We start from the raw sequence: 22,706 nt of genomic DNA on the forward strand, positions 1-22,706 counted from the left end.
CTAATCACTTGTTTATAAATATTGATATGTTTATGAATAGGGATATTATGTTGATGAATATGATGTGCATTGTGTGAGCAGGTGTGAGATCGAGGCGACTCTGGAACGTCTGAAGCGGTTGGAGAGAGATCTGAGCAGCAAAGAACAAGAGCTGAAAGAAAGAGAGAGACGGTTAAAGATGTGGGAGAGAAAACTCATCGAGCAGTCCAACACACCGGTGAGTCTCTCTCTCTCTCTCTCTCTCTCTCTCTCTCTCTCTCTCTCTCTCTCTCTCTCTCTCTCTCACTCCTCTCTCTCCCTCCCTCCCTCTCTCTCCCCCTCTCTCTCTCACTCCTCTCTCTCCCTCCCTCTCTCTCTCTCTCTCTCTCTCTCTCTCTCTCTCTCTCTCTCTCTCTCTCTCTCTCTCTCTCTCTCCTGAGGACCTCGACCTCGCTCTAACTCAAAGCAACTGTTAACCCAAAAGACCATTTCCTGTCATCGTTTACTCTCATGTTTTTCCAGGTCGTTTGTTTCTTTAGTAGACCATAAAAAGAAGAATATTCACATTACAGTAGTGGCCAAAAGTGATGTTTAGAGGGGATGTTTGTTTTTTATGACCCTACATATTCATTTAAACCATCAAAATATGAGATATATTTATATATATATTTTAAAAATAGATTTAAATATTATAAATATAAGGGAATAACAAAACAATGAACTTGGTTAGGGTATTTATGTGACAGAATTATTTGGCAAACTACAGCTACAGTAAATAAGTAAGTAAGTACATTTTATTTATATAGCACATTTAAATGTAGCAACGCTATCCAAAGGGCTGAACAGAGTAAAGGAGAGTCAAATAAAGACAGTAAAACAAAACAAAATAGAGTTAAGTAGAGTCTAAAGTAGAGATCTAGTTTCCCTTATTTATTATAGGGTATTTGTCATATTGGCCTGAGGGTAAAACAAGAAACTTCTCTCAAAAAATAAAACTAGTAATCCTAGTAAATGTGTTTCTATTAAAACAACAGCAAAATGACTTTGTATTGTCACACAAAAGTGCATTTACTCAGCAACCACAATCTCAAATAGTCGAGATCCATGTTTGGATTTATTACAGTTCATCACTGAGAAGGTTTGATCGCAGATTTAGTCGCAGTGAACAGTACTGAAGGAACACAGACCGACTGAATGACTCTTTCATTTAAGCAGAATATCTCAAATGGAGATCTCTAAACTGCAGCTTAGACATTTGTCTGTGTTTTCAGATCATCCGCTCTTCTACCGCAGTGTAGAGAGAGTGTGTGCACATGGTTGCCAGATTGCAGTAAAAAGGAGAAAACGTGTTCTTTTACCATAAAAGCACTGATTGGGGGATTTAATCTTGAAATCTGGCAACCGTACGCGTGAAAGCTCGTAGCGGCTTGATAGAAACAGTCTTTAATGCTTTGTCTCCTCTTTTATTTTACAAAAACAAAGAGTGATCTTGGTCAAGTTATGATGTTTTAACCACATTTTAGTCTTTTTTCGTCAAAGATATTGCATGTTGATAACGTCACAGTTGTCGTTTAATGACGTTGGTGTCGTCTCGTCATCGTCTCGTCTTAGTCATGGAAAAAAGGTCGTCAAGGAACATTTTTTGTCATAGATTTCATTAATGAAATGAACACTAGTGTGTCAGAAACGAAACACCCATTACCCTTGACTCACAGATACGAACAGTAACGATGGCGTCGGTTTTACAGAATCAATTCCAGCAGAATTGAGTCTCTTTCTTCTGGAAGCGTCATCTCGACATTAACAACACGAATCAAACTCTTCCAGTCTCAGCTAAAACTACAGTGTTTGAGGCTCAGAGTAGATGTTGTTCACAGGCAGACAGTAGCCGCGTTTCCATTACCCTTCAAATTGCGCAAATTGAAATTGCGAATTGAAAATACGCCCAATGGAAACACGTAATTTTCGCAAAAACTCCCATTTATCGCAAAAAAGTTTTCACGCTCGCATGAGGAGGTTTTTAAGGCAATTCGAAAAAGAAATATTTCGCAAAACTGCAATGGAAACAGTTTTTGCGCATTTACAGGTCACCTGACGTAGATGACGAGGTGTGTTTGGACAGAATACGAGACAGAGTTCTTTATTAAATTCATATAAGACAAAATAATTACAAGAATAATGGCTTCTAAACCTCAAATAAATGCCACAATCAAGACCTCGAAGCAGATCTGAGGGAGAAACACCCAGAACTCCTCATATGAGCCACTCACAAGTATAATAAGGGTCGTTCCTTACCATTAATGATAGGAAAACACACATAACATCTCCTTCCATTAATAATAATGGCCAGTGCAGTGGCTGGGATATAGCCTAGTACATAAACCTACCAACGTCCGATGCCATGGTTTTTGGAATGATTTTACTGATCGCGAGAGGAAAAAATGAAGTTTTAGTCGCATAACATCAGTTAATGGAAACGCCGTCATTTCGCAATAGTTTTTTGTCGACATTTAGAAAAAATCGCAAAAGTTTTGCGCAAATCTGTAATGGAAACGCGCCTAATGAACTGCCGTTCGGGAAATTTGTTACAAACCTACGTAGGTTTCGTCTAAGAAGTGAGACTGGAATTATTCTCGATTCTCTCTTTTTAAATCCGTTTCTCAAGCACTTTGATATTTGAAACTTTGCAGAGCTTCTACATTCTCAAACCGCTGTATTACACACTGCATGATAGCCAGGGTAATATCTGAAAAAGCATAACAGGAGCACTTTAAACCCTATATGCTGGACACTTGCTCACCGTCTTTCCTTCAATATCCATTTCAACTCATTCAATTCAATCATATAAAAGAACAGTTAAATAGATCAAAATGAACTGCTCGTATTCAAGTTTGCTCAGATGAGAAATAGCTTCGTTTAGTCACAGTGTACGACGTGCTTCTGAATCTTTTCCCCCCATCAGGAACAGTGTTTATTTGCTGGAGAAAAGATGCTGTTTTTGCAAGAAGAGTTTTAAGTGTAATAAGTCGTGAGTCGTGGAGGTTAGAGCAGTCACTCTCTCTGATTCCCTGTAAAGGCTGTATTAGGTGAGGCCGTCTGACGCCCACCGGGTCCTTATGGATGTTATTTATGGCAAATGAAGTGGATGTATAGCCACATGCTGAGGAGAGCGAGAGAGAACAGCGTGTCAGCGTGGCGAGGGCAGCGCGCACTTACGAACAACTGACATTTCACTGACATTAAGATTGGCCAATTTGAGCAGTGTGAAGACTGTGAGGAACTCACACACCGTCAAGAAAGAGAGAGAGAGAGATTGAAAAACATGAGCAATAAAAAGAGTATTTCAATATTTCTTCCAGCAGAAATGAATTGCGTTACAGTCCAGTGTCTGTTCCTCTGTTCTTCTATTCACGGAAACCTGAAAACCTGTAAAAAAAGACAAAGAAATGACAGTGCTGTTCACTAGATACACCATTCAGTTAAAGACGTTTATAGGAGGCTATAATTTACAACAAAAACAACTGTACTTATATATAAAATAACTGTAATATAATATTAATGAAATAATAGATGTACTTGCAGAATCACGGTGAAGGAAATGTTGAACAGGTTAAAGCTAAGCCAGACATCTAAATTATAATACGTAATAGTTCGTATATTCGTTTATTCTGACTGAGTTTGTGCTTGTTTATAAGAAACTTGCTGATTTGAAAAACTCTAAATAGCATTATACGTGATTATACTGAACTGTTTCTATTGGTTCTTTTCAAAATGTGTTTATAATCAACATTTCAGTCGTCTCGTCCGCCATCTTGGGTGTTTTTTTTTTTCACTGAGCTCGTCGCAGTGCATTTTGGGATTACTTTTGTTATATCGACATCACTAATCCAAAGGAAAAATGTTTTCGATATTTTGGGTCATTTTGTTTAGGTAAAACTGTAATAACATCATGAGAATTAGTTTTGACAATATAAAAAATATGAATATTATTCCCCTCATTCTTTCTTCATGGTGTCTTTATATTTTCTCTTTGATAGTGTGTCTGAGAAATTTCTCTTATAACAATTATGTAAGTAATATCCTGTACTGATGTCTAAAAATTGATTTACTAAAAAAAAACCCTATCATTCTGAAATGAAAGATCTGTGACACAGTGATTAATCTTGCCTGAGATGGATTGCCTATCAATCAGTCGGTCCGTCAGAGGGAACATGATTCATTTCCCTGAAGCTTGAAGAAAATATGAAAGTTTATGGAACATTTTGTTACTTTATAGGGGAAGATTTGATCCTAACACATAACCTGGGGACACAACTTCACTTCCTGTTAATAAGATGCTAATTCAAAGGCAAAACTGAGATACAGAATAAAGTTAAAATGTCATAAAAGCATCCAAATTTGCTAATGAGATGTCAAAAACACCAAGAAACTCACTCACACCCACAAATAAATTTAGATATTCTAGATATAAAATGTCAATTTGCCTCATTTTTTAATTATTTCTACACTTGTGAATGAGGGAAATCAATGAATGACTCTCTTATTTGCATTAAAAGTGAGCGTCATATACTGTAATACGATCGTTTTTGTTGTTAATATCTGCACTTCACATTATAAGAACACTAGCTGAATATTAAGGTAAATGTCATCTGATTGTTCACACATGTGAGTGCTTGTGTTCTTCTGTCCGTCTCCGACAGCTTCTTCCAAACCTGGCGATACACTCCTGGACAGAAGAACATGTGGTGGGTATTTCTTCAATAGAGACGATTTCAGAATTTTGTTCTTTTTTTAACATCTTTGTCTTTATAGCATTTCTGGATGGAGCAGATCTTTGAAGGTGAGATTCTTCTTCACCTCTGATGTCGATTAACTGTTCGTTTAAAGCTGTTCTTTTGAACTTTCCTTTCATCAAAGAAAAACTGAAACCTGTTTTCAACATTGATAATAATCATAAATGTTTCTTGAGCATCAAATCATTATTAGAATGATCATGTGACACTGAAGACTGGAGTAATTCAGCTTTGATCACAGGAATAGATTATATATTTTTTTTACAATATATTCACATAGAGCACAGCTCTAAAAATGTATGTGTGTGTGTGTGTGTGTGTGTGTGTGTGTGTGTGTGTGTGTGTGTGTGTGTGTGTGTGTGTGTGTGCTTGTGCATGCATGTGTGTGTGCGTATGCGTGTGTGTGTGTGTGTGTGTGTGTGTGTGTGTGTGTGTGTGTGTGTGTGTGTGTGTGTGTGTGTGTGTGTGTGTGTGTGTGTGTGTGTGTGTGTGTGTGCGCTTGTGCGTGTGTGTGTGTGTGTGTGTGTGTGTGTGTGTGTGTGTGCTTGTGCGTGTGTGTGTGTGTGTGTGTGTGTGTGTGTGTGTGCGTATGTGTGTGTGTGTGTGTGTGTGTGTGTGTGTGCTGCAGGTGATGGAGAGCTGCAGCAGTACGCTGAGGTCTTCAAGCAGAATCACATCACAGGACAGAGACTCCTGCTGCTGTCTGAGACGGACATGAGGGATCTGGGTGTGACGTCCAAAGGACACATCATACATCTGAAGGTGCCACACTACTTCCTCCACGATTACAGCTCTTACCTTTACAAATGTCAGAAATATATATATATATTATTTGTCCGTGTCCTGGTTAAAACTGCTTATTTCTCTGGATTTAAACATTCTTAGAAACATCTGGGATAATGAAAGTATTACAAATCAACAAAATATATACCATTGTTCTAGTGGACACCGGTGAAGACAACATTCCGCGTCATCGAGCTGCGCCTTTGTTTTGAATAAACGTCCTCTAGTGGTGAAAAATTACATAGTGTGCCTTTAATGTAAAAATAATTGAATGCAAGTTTGAATATCATTTTTCGGGACCTTTATAGACAGACTGAAAGCAACAACTGATAGGCTAATTCACCTCAGATCTTGAAAATAAATGAAAGGAAAGAACATGTTCAACTCAAGGTGAACAAACAAGTGTATTCCATGATAAAAAAAAAGATTGTTTCAGTCACTCTTAGGGCCCTATTTTAACGATCTGAAACGCAAGTATCAAGCGCGAAACGCAAGTAACTTTGTGGGCGGGTCTTGGGCGCTGTTGCTATTATACTGGCGGGATAAATGACTCTTGCGCCCGACGCAAATCTAAAATGGATTGGTCTGAAGTAGCTTCATTATTCATAAGTGTGGTTTGGGCGTAACGGGAAATAAACCAATCAGAGCGTCATCTCACATTCCCTTTAAGAGCAGGCGCGCTTGTTCCATGGCGGATTGCTATTATAACGGCGGATTTGCCAGGCGCACGCCAGGAGCGTTCTCGTCAGGGCCGTAAAACACAGAGAAGTGACATTGGGGATGGAGAAACCCACCCAAATTTGCTTCGGTTAAACAGGCGTATGATAATTTGGGTAAATGTGTAAGCTAGATTTATGCCTATTCTTTCACATCTTCATGGACACAGCAATGATTTCCCTCGTGTGTTAATATTTTTCCTTGTAATAATGTATGGTTTTCTAAAAATGAAAACTGCTGCGTCTGTGTGTAGATGAGATAAGCAAAGTGTATGCGCGTTGTGCACACGCTACATTGATTATGGCCAAGCATGCACCCTTAAAATAGCATCTGAACTGCATGCGCAATGCGCCACTGACTTTAGACTAGGTTTCTCCTGGTCAGTGGCGGAATTGTTTTCTAAACCTGCAAAATAGCACCAGGGAACGTTTGCGCCGGAACACGCCTCCTCTTTGCCCGGGAGCGCAAGTGTATTTCCTAGTTTACCGACGTGCGTCTGTGGAGGGAAAAGTCCACTGTGCGCGGGTGCAAAATAGGAATGATACATGCATCGGTGTACAGTCAATTGTGCAAGATAGGGCCCAGAATGTATTTTTAATCAGGTTAAAATGGTGCAATATTTATGAATTTGATAATGTACTTCTCCATTTCGTTGTGAATGCAGAGAGACTCCGCCCACACGCTCTTCTGATTGGCTGGGATTTTTGATTGATTTTGTCGCAGTTTGGACGGATAAATCACATCACGTCTGGTTAGGACACAGTGTTAGGCGGTTTAAATTTGCTTTTCAAAGCTGCAATTTCTGATTTAACAGATTTAAGGAGCAGCATCATGTTTATCATTTATGTTTATTTCCCCTGTTTTGTCTGAATACTGCCACACTCTTCCATACGTAAACGCCGTCTCTGAGAAGTGCCGTAATCTGTCGACTGTCGGCATTGGTCCTCGTCTGTCGATGCAGTGTATTGCATCGACAGACGATGCATCGACCCCCCCCCCCCCCCCCCCAATGAAATATCCGTGACAGCGTTGATGTTTAATTGAAAACTCCATTATGTCATATTGCTAAGCTTTGAAAGAGCGACCTCTGAGAAATAATTTTTCCTCCTCTGGGAAACGCTGCTAACTGACATCACACGTCTGATCCTGTAAAGCGCATGTTCGCTCCATAGAGAGCGTGATTTGTTGAATTAATTAACTCTAGATGTATATGACATATGCCAGACCGCGAATTCTATGTTCATAAGTGATACACAATGGTATTAATTGTTGTTTTGCTGCTGAAAGTCCATTAACAGGTAATAATTATGTAACATTCACACACACACAGCTGGTCATTGGCTGATTGTTATGCATAACTGCATAAATCCATCTCGTAATGTTTTAAACATTATGTCAAATCTTTTCTTTTTCAGACCGAAATTGAGAAACTTACCCACGACTACCTGAATCTGTTCCACTTTCCTCCGTTGATCAAGGCATGTTTTCACTTTCTAGATCATCTTTTACATAGAGTTGACGTGATTTAGTTTTTTTGAACAGTAGCCACACTGTTTTGGCTGATTTCTTCCTTATCCACCACACTTTAAAAAGGTTACACTTTATTTTAAGGTGACGTAGTTACATTGTACTTACTCAAATAAGTACTGAGTAATATTAATTAACTACATGTCCTTATTATAGAGTTACAATTAGGGTTAGGGTTTAGTTTAGGGTTAGTTACTTGTAATTATGCATAATTTACTGTTATTACTATGTCACCTTTTTTGCTTTTAGTAAACTAAACTTAATTTACTGGGTTTATCCAATTCATTTGTCCTATGTATTTGAATTGATAAGCTATCTCAGCTTTTGGAAGTTGGTAAAACTCAAAAAAGCCAGAGCAAAAAAAAAAAAAAAAAAATGTATATATATATTTTATACAGTACAAGGTCACAGCTAATGTATTTATATTAGTGCTGTCAAATTGATTAATCCTGATTAATTGCATCTAACGTAAAGGTTTTTGTTTACGTATATGCATGTATATATAATATTTTATTTATATATATTATACTGTATATGTCACTCTGTATGTGTGTGTGCTCATGTCTACACACACACACACATACATATACATATATATATATACATATTTATATATATATATATATATATGTGTGTGTGTGTATATAGTATAAACATGCACATACACACACAGATATATATATATATATATATATATATATATATATATATATATATATATATATATATATATATACACACACATATATTATGTAAATAAAAACATCACTCATTTAAATGTTCCTTGTGTGCACTCTTAGGATGGTTTGGCCACTGAACAAGAAGACGAGGATTGGAGGAAGACTGTAAATCTGGAGTTAGTGTTTGGATACCACTGGAAAGCAGGCACAAGCCACACGGTAAATCACTCCGCTTCATATCATGTGTAGGAGCCCTCATAGTTATTGATAGGTTTATGATAAACAGCTTAGGCCCTGTCCCAAATGTCACACTTCATGTGCACTTGCGTTCTTGTGGACTTACTATGGCCACCACATGTGTGTGTCTGTTAAAGGTCCCGTTCTATGTGATCCCATGTTTCAAACTTTAGTTAGTGTGTAATGTTGTTGTTAGAGTATAAATAATATCTGTAAAATTATAAAGCTCAAAGTTCAATGCCAAGCGAGATATTTTATTTAACAGAAGTTGACTACAAAAAACGGCTGGATTGGACTACATCCCTCTACTTCCTTCTTTAGTGACATCACCAGAACCGTGTTTAGACTAACCTCCGCCCACAGGAACACAGGCGTATTGATGGCGAAATGTCAACAGACGGTTGATGTTTATCTATAATCGGATACCGCAAAAGTTTAATTCGAAGTTGTTAGTTTGCTCTGTCCATTTCACCACGGACTGTTTTTCTAACCTGGGATAATATCAAGCAGGCTTCTCTCAGCGTTTCATACTGACGAAGGGGGCAATTTCAACTATATTCCAGCAAGCGGTAAGTAGTGATTTAATATGGAAGTAGCGATCACTCTTCACATCGTTCGTTTCTCTTAGTAGGATGAAAATAATCTTACTTAAACTGTGATTAATATACAGAAAGCGATCAAAGAACAATCCCTTTCCAATCGCCCAAGCTGTCAATCACACAGCGCGAGTTTATCTGGACACTTGCCAAAACTCGTTATGAAATCAATGACGCTGTTACACTGCACAACGAAGCTCTTACTGTATTTATATGCCTCATGTTTGCATTGGTGAAATCATTAGTGAGTGCAGAAACTGTTGCAATGATAAGATCTTTCACGCGATCAACAGGCTGTCATCTGCTCAATGCTCATAACTGCAACCTTTTATGTGATGGTAATAGATCTAAATACTTAAAAAACTCAACAGACTGTCATCTGCTCAATGCTCATCATCACTGCAACCTTTTATGTGATGGTAATAGATCTAAATACTTAAAAAACTTCTCATGATTTGTTAATCCAGATAGCTGTAATAGTAAAAACGTATAATAGCTGTAATAGTAAAAGTTTTCCAGATAGTTCCACATGTAATGCCAGATATTTCATATGCAAGCATGTCAGCCAATCACAGCAGAGGGCGTTTACACTGAAGTCTCACAGCAGACACGCCCCTTCAAACAGAGTGTTCATACCAGGGAATGAAATCAGGCTAGGAAATATGCCTTTTATTTCTAAATTATAACAATTTTTGATCTAAAAAACATACTAACATTATAAGGGCACCCCTGGAAACATTATAAAATAATAAAAATAATCCATGGAATGGGACCTTTAACTCCACAAGACCGGGTGTCCCATTTGTCATTTTAGGTTCTGTCTGGGACAGGGCCTTAATCCATGCAATCTTTGAGTTTGGCATAATTATATTCTGTCAGTGACAAGATAGGTTTTCATTTTTTAAATATTGTTCAGAATGAATGTTCAAAATTTACGCATGTCTTTCCTCGACAGTTCACACGTTTAAGCGATTTTAAACCATTCAAGCGCAAGAAGAGGCTAAAGAGAAGTTGATCGCGCGTTGTTTATCTGTGCACACAGCCACACACACCTGAAGCGCGCACACACACAGAGGCAGGTTTCAGATAGCGGGCTAACACTGAATTGATTCCTTTTTCGCGTCTCCTTGCACTTGAACAGACACCGTCATGCACACAAAATTATGTTAAAATACACACTCTGCAAGTAAGTGCTGTCTGTGGTTGCTTGGGTGTTTGGTGAAAATCATATGTGCATATATCTATGTTTCCATCCACCCATTTTCATGTCTATTTTGGGATATCGCATAAAAAAACAAGAAGTTGCACATAAATTCTGAAAATACACAAATAATTTAGTATTATTTTATTCGATAAGAAGACATGTGAATGAACTATCATGGAAACACATTTAAAGAAATAAATCCCTGGATGCGTAACAAAAACATCCCGTGACTTTGCCTCAACAGTGGATGTGATTCGATAACCAGTGGATCAGTTTCATCGCACAGCTTCTCAAATGTTGGTTTGATTATTCTGAAACGCCTGAGCCAAAGTCTGTCATCAGAATGATGTGGTTTAATTCCCAGAAGCGTCTCACACGACTGTGATCTCAAACACTAGGCAAACGAACGCAAGAGAACGTGACGGCGTTTATTGCGTTTCGTCTTCTCGCTCTGAGACGCAAGTCATTTATGATGGAGGGAAAAAAGCCACAGTGGTTTCCCAGATTGCAGCAACTTCCATTTTTATTATCACAGATATTTTGCACCGAATTTCCCAGGAAGTGACGATTTTGTTCTCTTGAACACGTGAGATGGAAACTCTGCTTTATTCACAAACGTTTTATGCAATATTTTGCGTTAAATTCGCAGCTTTGGCTGGAAACAGCTGTTGACATGACGCTTACTTTTTGTCATATCTATGAATTTGATCAAAATGCTATTTCATTTCTGTATTAAAGGGGTGGTAGATTATGATTTGACTTTTCTAACTTTAGTTAGTGTGTAATGTTGCTGTTTGAGCATAAACAACATCTGCAAAGTTACGATGCTCAAAGTTCAAAGCAAAGGAAGATATTTGCTTTTAAAGAAATTGCTTTTTAAGGACTACAACAAACGGCTGGTAGAGACTACACGAGCTTCCTCCCGGGTTAGTGACATCACCAACCCTAGAATTTAAATAAACCCCGCCCCCTGAACACGATTTATAGATTATCAAGACAGAATATGCTAATCAATGACTAGAAGATAACTACACATGAGCTACATAAATTCATCAACTAACCATTCAGAAATGTCCTGTTGCTTCTACATGTTGTCACTTCTTCTTGAGTCTCTCCATCTTTCTGACTCCAGTTTGAACATAAAAGGCTAAACGTTTTTGAAATTCTCAGTGCATGTCTGTGTGAGGTAAAAGGACACAGGAGCTGTTGAAGCTCCGCCCCCTGTGCCGGCAGCAGCAGCTCATTTGCATTTAAAGGGACAGACACAAAACGACGCGTTTTTGCTCACCCTCAAAAAGTGACAACTTTAACATGCTATATAAAAATATATATGGGGTATTTTGAGCTAAAACTTCACACACACACTCTGGGGACATCAGAGACTTATTTTACATCTTGTGAAAATGGCATTATAGCACCCCTTTAATACTTATTTCGATTTTTTTGTGGTATAAACTCAGATAAATCATAATGAAGCAAAATGTCATAAACTTCATAAGTAGTAAAACATAATGTATAAGAAATAAACTATATAGAAAATAAATAATGTTTTATTTTTTTAATTACTTTAAGAAAACTGCCTCAATATTATTAAAAAAAAAAAAAAAAAAAAACGGCAAATCAAAGTCATGTGTCATGTCCAACCAACAGAGGTATACAGAAAAAACCAGGGTCAATAAAGATAAATAAAAGATATAAATAAAAAATATAAGTAATGAACGTTTTATGACAATGCATGGTTAGTTCGGGATGTAAAATGTCATGCGGTGAAACAAAAAACGTTTTGTTTGATATAATATATATTTAAAAACTTTTTGAAAAACAATGATTAAAATGCAGACACTCGCATAGATTCTAGACAAATTATGATTACACCACATTTTGAATTGGCTTTTCTTGGAAATGTTACCAAGATGATTTCATTTCTAATAATTTTCCTTAAAAAAGTAATTGCATTCCTCTCATCAACAATCCGCATGATGGTCGAATATTGGAGAAACGCGAATGCAGTGTTTCCTCACGGTTCTCTTTAATGTATGAAATGCTTGTGATTTGCTGTCATTATTTCGCATCACCGTCTGTGCATCATTTCCTGTGTTGACGGGAGCTTTTGTTGCAGATGTGATGTCTTGTCATAACTGAGACTTTTTGTCACACAATTGCGGCGCTCCTTGATTTGAAGTTGTCTTCCTCAAGTAAAAGATGCCTGTTATCGCCCTCCTCCGAAGACTGACCACTGTCTAAACGCATTTTCCGTTCCCAAGCCTCTTGTTTTGGTTCCTCTTTTTCGTTCACTTGAAAGAGGCCGCAAGAGGTAAAAGATTTCTGGTGTAAAGCCAGGCGTAGCATCCATCCATCCACCCCCTCTCGCCGGCAAGCCTTTGTTTGGGCTCCTGACACAGGAGAGCGACTGCGTCTTCACTTTCCGTTTGAATTTAATCAAAAATTTAGCCAGAAGTCATTTTCTTTTTAAAAGGCAAATGTTATTTAATCTTTCAGCTGTTCATTGTCCCATCATAAATAGTCCCCTTTCAACGCGTGCGGCGGGGCTGAAGCGGGGCCGCTAATTGCCTCCTATTTCTCCTGACATGTGGTGGTTTGGTTGGGAGGAAGCTCAGCGGGAAGAAGGAAACAGGAGTCTGAGAAAATGAGAGCTAATTATTTTCCCCTGCCTGGTGTCAGCCTCCGTGTCAGCCTTGTTTTTACAAACTGCAAGGTTTTTTTTGCACTAAATAAAACAAACCCGCTTCGCTTGAGTTTTTTTTTTTTTTCTGCCTTTTTTCGCTCGTCTCCCTCTCTCTCTCTCTCTCTCTCTCACTCTCTCTCTCTCTCTGACTCTCTCTCTCTCTCTCTCTCTCTCTCCCTCTCTTTCCTGGCGGTGTCGTGGTACCAGCTGCACTTCTCAAAGCCTAAATGAGACCCTACGATTGTGCTTTGCCCATCTGACAGCACAGAGTGTTTCTGTTAATGAGGATATCAGGGCTTAGTCGCCGGAAAGGTGCTGAATTATGTATGAGGTGTCATTAGACGCTTACCACGCTGGCCGTCATTACCGCGCATTGTTTCTGCTGCTGCTATTAGGCAGGGATAACGGTTGGCAAACGCTTGGTCAGCACTCGGCCCGAAAAGACAAGCAGGCACACGCTCACGGTTGCCTGTTCCTGCTTGTGTAACACGGTTATATATAGCATGACGTGTCTCCACTTGCCAATAATGAAGCGTTGAAATGATCAGACTGAAAGATGATTGGTCAGGAAGGGGTTAACGGGGTTTCCTTTTGGCTGGCTGTCTCTCTGTGCTAACAGCAGTGAGGAGTCAAATCTGTGTTGTTTTGAGCAAATTAGCACAGTTAGGGTGTGTTCACACTTGGCATGTTTGGTTGGGATTGCAATTGCCACTGAACCCTGGTGACACCAAACAAGTGGACAGAGACGCTGAAAAGATGTATCTTGCCCCGGTTTGAATGAAATATGAACGCAACACGGACCAAAGACATGTTGCGTTCAACGAACCAAAAACAGGACATGATGTCACAAGACGCGACCCTAAAAAGGACAGAACTGGAAACCTGTTTTTCCTCATCATAGTCGTGATGTTGTCCATCAGAGTTCAGTACAGGCATGAGAACCACAGCAGATCTGTGTGTGTGTGTGTGTGTGACGGAGGGGTACCTGACGCTGTTTTGACTCCTTTAATCAGTTTATAAGCTCTTCACGAGTTCTCAGCTGGTCAAAATAGCATCATATGTAGGCTACGCACATTTAACCCAGAACACAGCACTGTTTTGGATGTTCGGTAAATTCCGTCGCGAAATATACGTCATAAAAGCAGACCAGTCAGGTTGTGAATATATCCCTATGCCTTTAGGTTTGGTATCTTTAGGTTCGGTGTTAAAATGCCAATGTGACCGCTAAGCGGACCAGGACTAAATGTTTTGATTTTGCCAGTGCTGATGCTGCTCTTTCTCTTATTGCTGTCTTTGATCTTGAAATTTAGCTTGTCATGAATTAAATGCAGTGCATATCTGTTGCTTTTGTTGATGTCAATTTTCATATAAATTTTTATTTTATAAAATTCACCGTTTTATGAATGCATAGGAGGGACAACAGAGCATTTGCACTTGCATGAGGAGGCTCTATCAAACGGCGTGTAAGCCTGTGTAGTGTGAACGGACGCATGTTTTAAGCCGTTCCCTTTGACCTCTGCGGATCTGACGGATCATTACCTCGGCTCAGCCGTGTCTCGCGCGGGCTCTCGGTAAGGGGTCTCATCTCCATTGCTAATGTGAAAGAGAATGGATGTTAAGGTGTCTCGCTCTTGTTATGCCTGAGAAACGAACACGTTCGCTTCTCTGCCCTCTGATCTCTCGTAGCTTCAGCCGTCACATCATTCTGTCTCAGAAAGGCGCGTGTGAATGAATACTCTCCCGTTGACATTCAGTGATTCATTCTCAGCTTTGGCTTTATCTGGGATGTGTTTGCGTTTACACGGCACACCGCAATGTCTCGCAGCTTTACAACAGAGCAAAGTTCAGCTTTATCTGTAACACTCGAAAAGCTAGTAGTAAATGTGTCGCTTTATAGGCATTCATCAGCTGTCCTATTAAAAGTAAACTCAAAGTCAGGACAGTGGACTTGTGCGCACCGGAAAGTTTGATCCTTGTTCATAGGGTATCTGCAGGGGTTACTAATTAAAGGCTTTTTAAGACATTTTCTAAGACCTGCACAAATAAAATTAAAACCGTATTGAGTATGCCATTGTTTATGGCAACATCCTATACCATACAATGACAAAAACTAGTTTTTTAAAATTATAAACCACATTTCAGCCTTTAAACCATTTTTTAAGAAAAGGGATGAGTCAAAATAATAAATGATTGCATTCATTTAAAATATGATTATATATACTATTCTAGATACCTTATTATTCTACATTTTTTGAATGCACATTAGCTTCTTGTTGATCCACCGGTTAACACTACAAGACTGTGTAATCTGTGTAAAAAGATTAAACATTGAAACATGCAGTGCCTACATTTATTTAATTAAAACAAAGCCTTTTAAGCCATTAAGCCATATTGCGAATGCTAGCAAATTTTCCATCCCCAAATGTATGACTTATCTTATAACAATTAAGATATTTGAGACTTATTATGACCTTAAATTTGATCAAGCTAAATGTAAGAGTTTCTAAGGACCAGCAGGGACCCTGTGTTCAGTGTCTGTGCTATTTCTCTCCAGGAGTTATGATGGATACAAATATCCTAGAGTTATCTCTTAAAGGGATAGTTCACCCAAAAATGTAAATATTCTGTCATCATTTACCCTCCGTCATGTCGTTCCAAACCTGTAAGACTTTCGTTCTTCTCCAATGAGGTTCATTCTCGTGTTACGCATCACGTTTGAGCTTCTGCAAGAACCAATGAGGTTTATTCTCGTATTACGCAGCACGTTTGAGCTTCAGCAAGAACCAATGAGGTTCATTCTCGTGTTACGCATCACGTTTGAGCTTCAGCAAGAACCAATGAGGTTTATTCTCGTATTACGCAGCACGTTTGAGCTTCAGCAAGAGGTTTGTTCTCAAAGGTCAAGCAGCTTCGGTTGATCAATGTTCATATGTGAATGAAAGCCTAAATGAATCATATAAAGCGATCGAGTCTCTTCAGAAAATTTTGACTAAACCGTTTAATACATATGGATTCGTTTTATGATTTCTTTATGAACTTTTTGAAGCGTCAAAGTGGTAGTTGCGTAGCTGTCAATGGAGGGACAGAAATCTCTCAGATTTCTTTAAAGGTGCCGTAGAATGGATTATTTTATTATTTTATAAGGTTTCCTGGGGTGCCCTTATAATGTTAGTATGTTTTTTAGATCAAAATTTGTTATAATTTAGAAATAAAAGGCATATTTCCTAGCCTGATTTCATCCTTTGATTTGAACACTCTGTTTGAAGGGGCGTGTCTGCTGTGAGACTTCAGTGTAAACGCCCTCTGCTGTGATTGGCTGACATGCTTGCATATGAAATATCTGGCGTTACATGTAGAACTATCTGGAAAACTTTTACTATTACAGCTTTTATACGTTTTTACTATTACAGCTATCGGGATTAACGAATCATGAGAAGTTTTTTAAGTATTTAGATTATTCCAGCATTGAGCAGATGACAGCCTGTTGATCGCGTGAATGAAGATCTTATCACTGCAACGCGATCTACTGATGCATAAACAGTGTTGAAGGACTTTGAGAGAAAGATTATCTGTCTGAACTTGAACAATTACACATCAGAAATTCACATAACCCACTGGTTCTCCAGAGGCTCGGATGAAGGAACTAAAAAAATACTTTTGTGTTCATTTGTACATCCAAACACTGAGCAACTGCCATGCTTCGTTCGCTCGTTTGCAAGCCACGATGTCTCTCGAGGAAAAAACAATATCGCGCTGGATCTAGATAACACAGTGTAAATTATCGTTAATAAAATCACTACTTACCGCTTGCGGGAATATAACGTTAGTTGAAATTGCCCCCTTCGTCCGTTTGAGACGCCAAGAGAAGCCTGGCTGCTTGATATTGTTCCAGGTTAGAAAAACAGTCCGTGGTGAAATGGACAGAGCAACTAACAACTTCGAATTAAACTGTAGCGGTATCAGATTATAGATAGATCTGCCATTTTCCCTATGATCCTCCTCCTGCTTGTTTCTTCACCTGCAGAACTTCTGATGATTCGGCTGCGCAGTTCCGCCTGGCATTGAACATGGGCTGGCATATGCAAATTTTTGGAGGCGTACATATTAATAATCCCAACTGTTGCGTCACAGTCGGTGTTATGTGGAGATTCGCCTGTTTTTCAGGGGTGTTTTTCAAAAACGAGATTTAAATAAGAAAGAGAAAACTATGGTGTTTGAGACTCACTGTATGTCATGTCCATGTACTGAACTCTTGTTATTTAACTATGCCAAGATAAATTCAATTTCACATTCTAGGTCACCTTTAAAACTATCTTCATTTGTGTTCCCAAAAATGAATGAAATAAACTTTGCCACTACGTTAAAACTGTGTCTTAAGAACTAATTTGACTCTAGGAATTAGTCATTCTTACTTTTCTTATTAGACCGAACTACCTTTTTATGTGACTGACTTTAAAAAGTTAGGACCAGTCTTGAAGAACGAAAATAGATGGCTAACTTTTAAGATTCGTCTAAGCAGTTTATGCAACCAGCCCCAGAATATTATATATTATACATATGACTTGAGAGTAGTTAAAATACATTAGAATCCACAAAGCAATGCACTAAAAACACTTACCTTAGCAACGCCCTAGCAACCACCCCCATGTTTTTTATTGGAAAGAGCCTGAAAATTCCTTCAGAATGGGAAGAAATTAAAATATTACGATTAGATTTATCATTTTGAGCTGAGAGAAATTGTGAAAATCTAGTTAAAGTGTGCAGTTAGATTCACCCTGGTTTGTGCTTTGTGTGTTCTTAATTCCCATTGTTGTCCTCTAGGTTGTGCTGTTGTTATATCACCCTCAAACAGCTAAAATCAAATCAGCTAAAAAACATGCATTATATCTATGCCCACATTTACCTGCACTTTAACCTCATCCTACACACAGTTTTCTCATCTGTGTCTCGCTCTGTCTTTCTGACCTCTGCAGGACTGCAAATGGAAAATGTACATGGAGCTTGATGGGGATGAGGTGGCGATAGCATATATCAAAGACGTGACCTTTAATGCCAACAGACCAGATGTAGATGTATTAAAGATGACCAAGGTGAGAAATGCCATATATCACTGTAAACGATGTCTCCATTAGATTCCCGCTGCGTTTTGAGGAATCCAGGAGATGAGGTCTTCCTGAGGTCATAAACCTGAGATAATTCTTCCTCACAACTATGTTTACTCCACCAACACAAGTCTTAAATGTGTCATGATAAGAGTGAATATCTCATGCATGTTATGATGCTGTCATGCCTTTCAGCCTCTGTTGTGATGTGCTTTAAAATCTAAATTACTCTCCAGCCTCCGTTTGTCATGGATAAATGGATAGTCGGAATATCTGGCACTCAAACTGTTGACTGCATAGTGAACTATGAGGTAAGTACCAGCCAAAAGACTAGAACTTTATTTTACAGTCCTGTTTTGCATGTACCGTACACACTATGTACTTATTACAGTTATAACAAGGCACTAACCCCAAACCTAACCCAAACACCCAAACCTAAAACCCAAATGTAGTTATCTTAGTGTACTTACCTAAGAAAAACCTGAGTATAACTTATAAGTATATTGTAAGTGCAACAAATATTTTTGAAAATGGAGTGTTTTTCAGAGTGAAACTGCATATTCTAGCCATTTTTGATGAAAGATTCCAAAGACAAACATTATTTTACTTTGGAATAATGTGCACAATAATACTAGCATTGTAAAAAAGAAGTGCTATTTACTTTAACTTACTTTGAAAGAGTACTTATTACAGAAATAATCTATCTTAATCCAAACAAAATATAATGTTATCAGACATTTGATTACATGTTAACTGCAATTGAATACAAAAATGTGTTATAGTAATTCATAATAAATCATAATTACTTGTCTTTGAAATATGGTGAATGTAGTGACACACATTTATTGTAAACTACAAAATTACACATTTGTAATGATAAAGTTATAGTAAATATATTAACTTTAAATGTTGTATTGAATAACACACTACAGTTAAAATTATAATCAAGTACTTTACATGTCAACACATCAAAATAAGTGCACTTCTATAAAGCATGACACCATTATTATTGAAACAATGTAAAAAATTTAAATTAAGACTTTTAATTTGACATTATACAGTCATGAAAATGTACTCTCTTCATGTACACTGAAGTGGACTGTTTGTACAGTAAATAAATACAGTTTTTAAAAAACATACTTTTAATAAGTGCACATACAATACAATCAAACGCTCTTCTTTTCCACAAAGGTTCCAATGCATACTAAGAAAGTAAATGGCCGATTTTTATTTCATGTGGACTTTAACATCTATTTTATATTTAACTGGATATTTCTGTTATTTTAGACAGTACTTTCAGGTTGATAACTGATGCAAAGTTTAGCTACATAAGTATAACCTGTTTCAAGAAACTCCTTAAGTGCAACTTGCTAAATAGTTTATAATTATTTAGTATGTCTTGTAGTTATTTGAATGCAGAATTTTCAGATGTGCCATCAAGGTTATAAGGGGGCATGAGACTGTTTTGGACTGATGCCTTGTTTCCTGACAGGGTAACGTGAGATCTCCAAAGTGCACGAGACATGGGCACACACTGCGGTGGAGTCCGGACAGCGGGAGAGACGTGATCAAACCAGTAGAGCTGCTCATTGAGGCGACGGCCAGCATCAAGGAAGGTTACAACAGAAGCAGGTCCAACTCAGGTAATACTGATTCACTGATTCATATAGCATGTGTGCTGTCGTATTAAAATGTATTATATTGAACTTTCTTTTGAACTATTTCATGATTAATTGAAGTAAATAATAATTGTTTACACAAATTGTATGTTGGCTGTATTTGTCACGTTCAACCATTCAACCTTGGCACCGAATTTATAGTAAAATCATTTTCTTTAAGTAGTTTACTCCAAGTAAATGCTTCATTTAGGCAAAATCCTGCAACTTAATCTGCCCAAGTTTTATTTATTTACTTATTTTAGTTTTATGTGGATTTTAAATATTTTATTTGGTAGCAAAAAATGCAAACCCCTCATAAAATGAATAGAAAATAAAGCAGCTTTAGTTTGACCTCCTGAGATTTTATTTCTTTTCAGCCATCTGTTTTTAAAGGATTAGTTCACTTTAGAATTTAAATTTCCTGGTAATTTACTCACCCCCATGTCATCCAAGATGTTCATGTCTTTCTTTCTTCAGTCGAAAAGAAATTAATGTTTTTGAGGAAAACATTCCAGGATTTTTCTCCATATAGTGTCTTCAATTGGGTCCAACGGTTTGAAGGTCCAGATGTGAGTTTCAGTGCAGCTTCAAAGTCTCTACACGATCCAGCCGAGGAATAAGAGTCTTATCTAGACAAACCATCGGCCATTTTCTAAAAAAAAATAAACATTTATATACTTTTTAAGCACAAATGATCATCTTGCACTAGCTCTGCAATATGCCACGCATTACATAATCATGTTGAAAGGTCACACGTGTTCCGGTTCAGGAATATAAGGTAGGGCAAAAAACTCCCTCATTTTCTCCTCCAAATTCAAAATCGTCTGACATCTTTGTTTTACCTTTTATTTATTTTTGTAAATGGCGTTTTACTTAGTCTTTGCACTTTCGCTTTGTAAACACTAGGTCTGTACTTCCGCCTACGTCACACGTGACCTTTCAACGGACCCCATTGAAGTCCACATGTAAATTATCAGGAATTTTTTATTCTGAAGTGACCTAATCCTTTAAGGCCTTATTGTGTAATTACTTTGTATAAAAAATTTGAATGATTGTTTTTGTGTTTCTCAATCAGGTGTTGATCCCAGATGGATTTACAACCTGAGAATGAAGCAGATGAGAGAACAAGCTACCCAGGACTCCACAGGCAAGATGACCCTCCCTCAGTTCCTGTCGGTCATCAGCAACCAATCATCGTACGCCTCCGCGGTGAGGAAGTCGCCCAATCGCAGTCCTCGCACGCCATGGACCGACTCGCGGAGTTCCTCTCCCACTCTTTCTGTCAAACTCTCCAACATCCACCTGGGGTCGAAGGGCAGCAGCCCGTCCAGCACGACGTCTGAGAGCGCCTCCGAGCGAGAGCGCCCCCCTAGTGCTGGAGCTAAACACAACTACAACAGAAAAACCTACTACGACCACACGCTTAAGATCACTGGAGGAGGACGAGGAGACGGAGACGCCAGGAGGTTTAATCAGATGACACAGAGAGGATCCAGAGGTTTCCAACAGGCTGGACGGCCACGAAACAGCTACTCTTACGCAACTCCATCCAACCACCAGCGGCCAATACCGGGGATGTCAATCGCCACTGAAGTGGTGAAGCAGAAAGGGCCGTCTGAAGAGGCCGGGGCTGGTGATGGGGATTGGATTAAAGTAGAAAGAAAGAAGTCTAATAAACAGGAACATAAACATCAGGAAGGAAGGCAGGCCAGAAACCGGCCACGGAGAGGAGGGAGGGGAGGGGGGCGTGGACGAAGTTGAGTGTTTATTCTGGTAGAAGGGGTGATGAATCAAGTTTGATTCAGAGTATGGGCTGAACGGGGACCTGGTTTTAACCAAAGAAAGCACTTAAACCTAGTTGTGCACAGACAGGGCTCAGATTAAACCAGGATTATGCCTTAGTTCAAATAGGGCATTTAAGTAGCTTTTATAAGCATGCCTTAGAAAAAAACATTACGTGAGACAAAACAATGCCACCGACATATTTTAAGATATGTAAGTGCAAGTTTCCTTTAATTGAAACAGCTCAAACATGCATTTTGTCTGTGAAAGCGTGCGATAGTGTTGTAAATAAAAGCATCTTTTGAAATTGGCATTGATTAAGGGCAAAAGTTCACCATGAAATGGATATACTGATCTTAAATGTCATAAATTATTATGCCATGAAATGGATATACTGATCTTAAATGTCATAAATTATTATGCCGTTCCTGAAAAAGGCCCGTTTTCTTAGCTTTTTTAAAAGTTGATGATATTCCCTTTCTAGGGTTAAACTTGAATTTGCCTCTCTTGTGATTTTATTTTGTTTCCTTGTTTTTGTATTGGAACTATGCTGAATACTTCAATGATGATCATTATAACTGAGGGCATTTTCTCTGTTTCGATAATGTCTGGTTATATATTAAATGTGGTTGTATATTAAATTGTGATGTTTTATTATGGAGGATTATTTCATTTAAATGATATTAAAGATTTATTTATTATTATATTGGTGGAATTGCAAAAGTTATACATTTATAAGATATTAATAAAATATAAAATTTGAACCAACACTTTGTTTGTTTTTATTTAGTCTGCATTTCGCGCAATTTATGTGTCCTTATGCAAATGAGCTCTGAGGTTTGGCGCCACAGCTAAAGATCCTGTAAGCGCATGAAATTCCAAATATACATAATTCTATTCACCTTCATTTTAATAACCCCAGACTTCTAATGCAGTTGTATCATCACGTTAATACTTAACTC

The 22,706-nt window shown here is 38.2% G+C and overlaps 1 protein-coding gene across 1 annotated transcript in view; it reads left to right on the plus strand.

Annotated features, from left to right (window-relative positions):
- Window positions 1-22,510, plus strand: part of map3k20a (mitogen-activated protein kinase kinase kinase 20a) — a 44,081-nt gene extending 21,571 nt beyond the window's left edge. The window contains exons 11-20 of the mRNA XM_079880460.1: window positions 82-217; window positions 4,680-4,724; window positions 4,792-4,819; window positions 5,401-5,534; window positions 7,688-7,750; window positions 8,600-8,698; window positions 18,176-18,292; window positions 18,541-18,615; window positions 19,797-19,947; window positions 21,038-22,510. Of these exons, the coding sequence (XP_079736586.1) occupies window positions 82-217; window positions 4,680-4,724; window positions 4,792-4,819; window positions 5,401-5,534; window positions 7,688-7,750; window positions 8,600-8,698; window positions 18,176-18,292; window positions 18,541-18,615; window positions 19,797-19,947; window positions 21,038-21,723 (1,534 nt within the window). The 3' untranslated portion in view covers window positions 21,724-22,510. The remainder of the gene's footprint in view (window positions 1-81; window positions 218-4,679; window positions 4,725-4,791; window positions 4,820-5,400; window positions 5,535-7,687; window positions 7,751-8,599; window positions 8,699-18,175; window positions 18,293-18,540; window positions 18,616-19,796; window positions 19,948-21,037) is intronic.
- Window positions 22,511-22,706: the final 196 nt, after the last annotated feature.

This window comes from Squalius cephalus (genome assembly GCF_949319135.1).
Source record: "Squalius cephalus genome assembly, chromosome: 9".
Taxonomy (NCBI): domain Eukaryota; kingdom Metazoa; phylum Chordata; class Actinopteri; order Cypriniformes; family Leuciscidae; genus Squalius; species Squalius cephalus.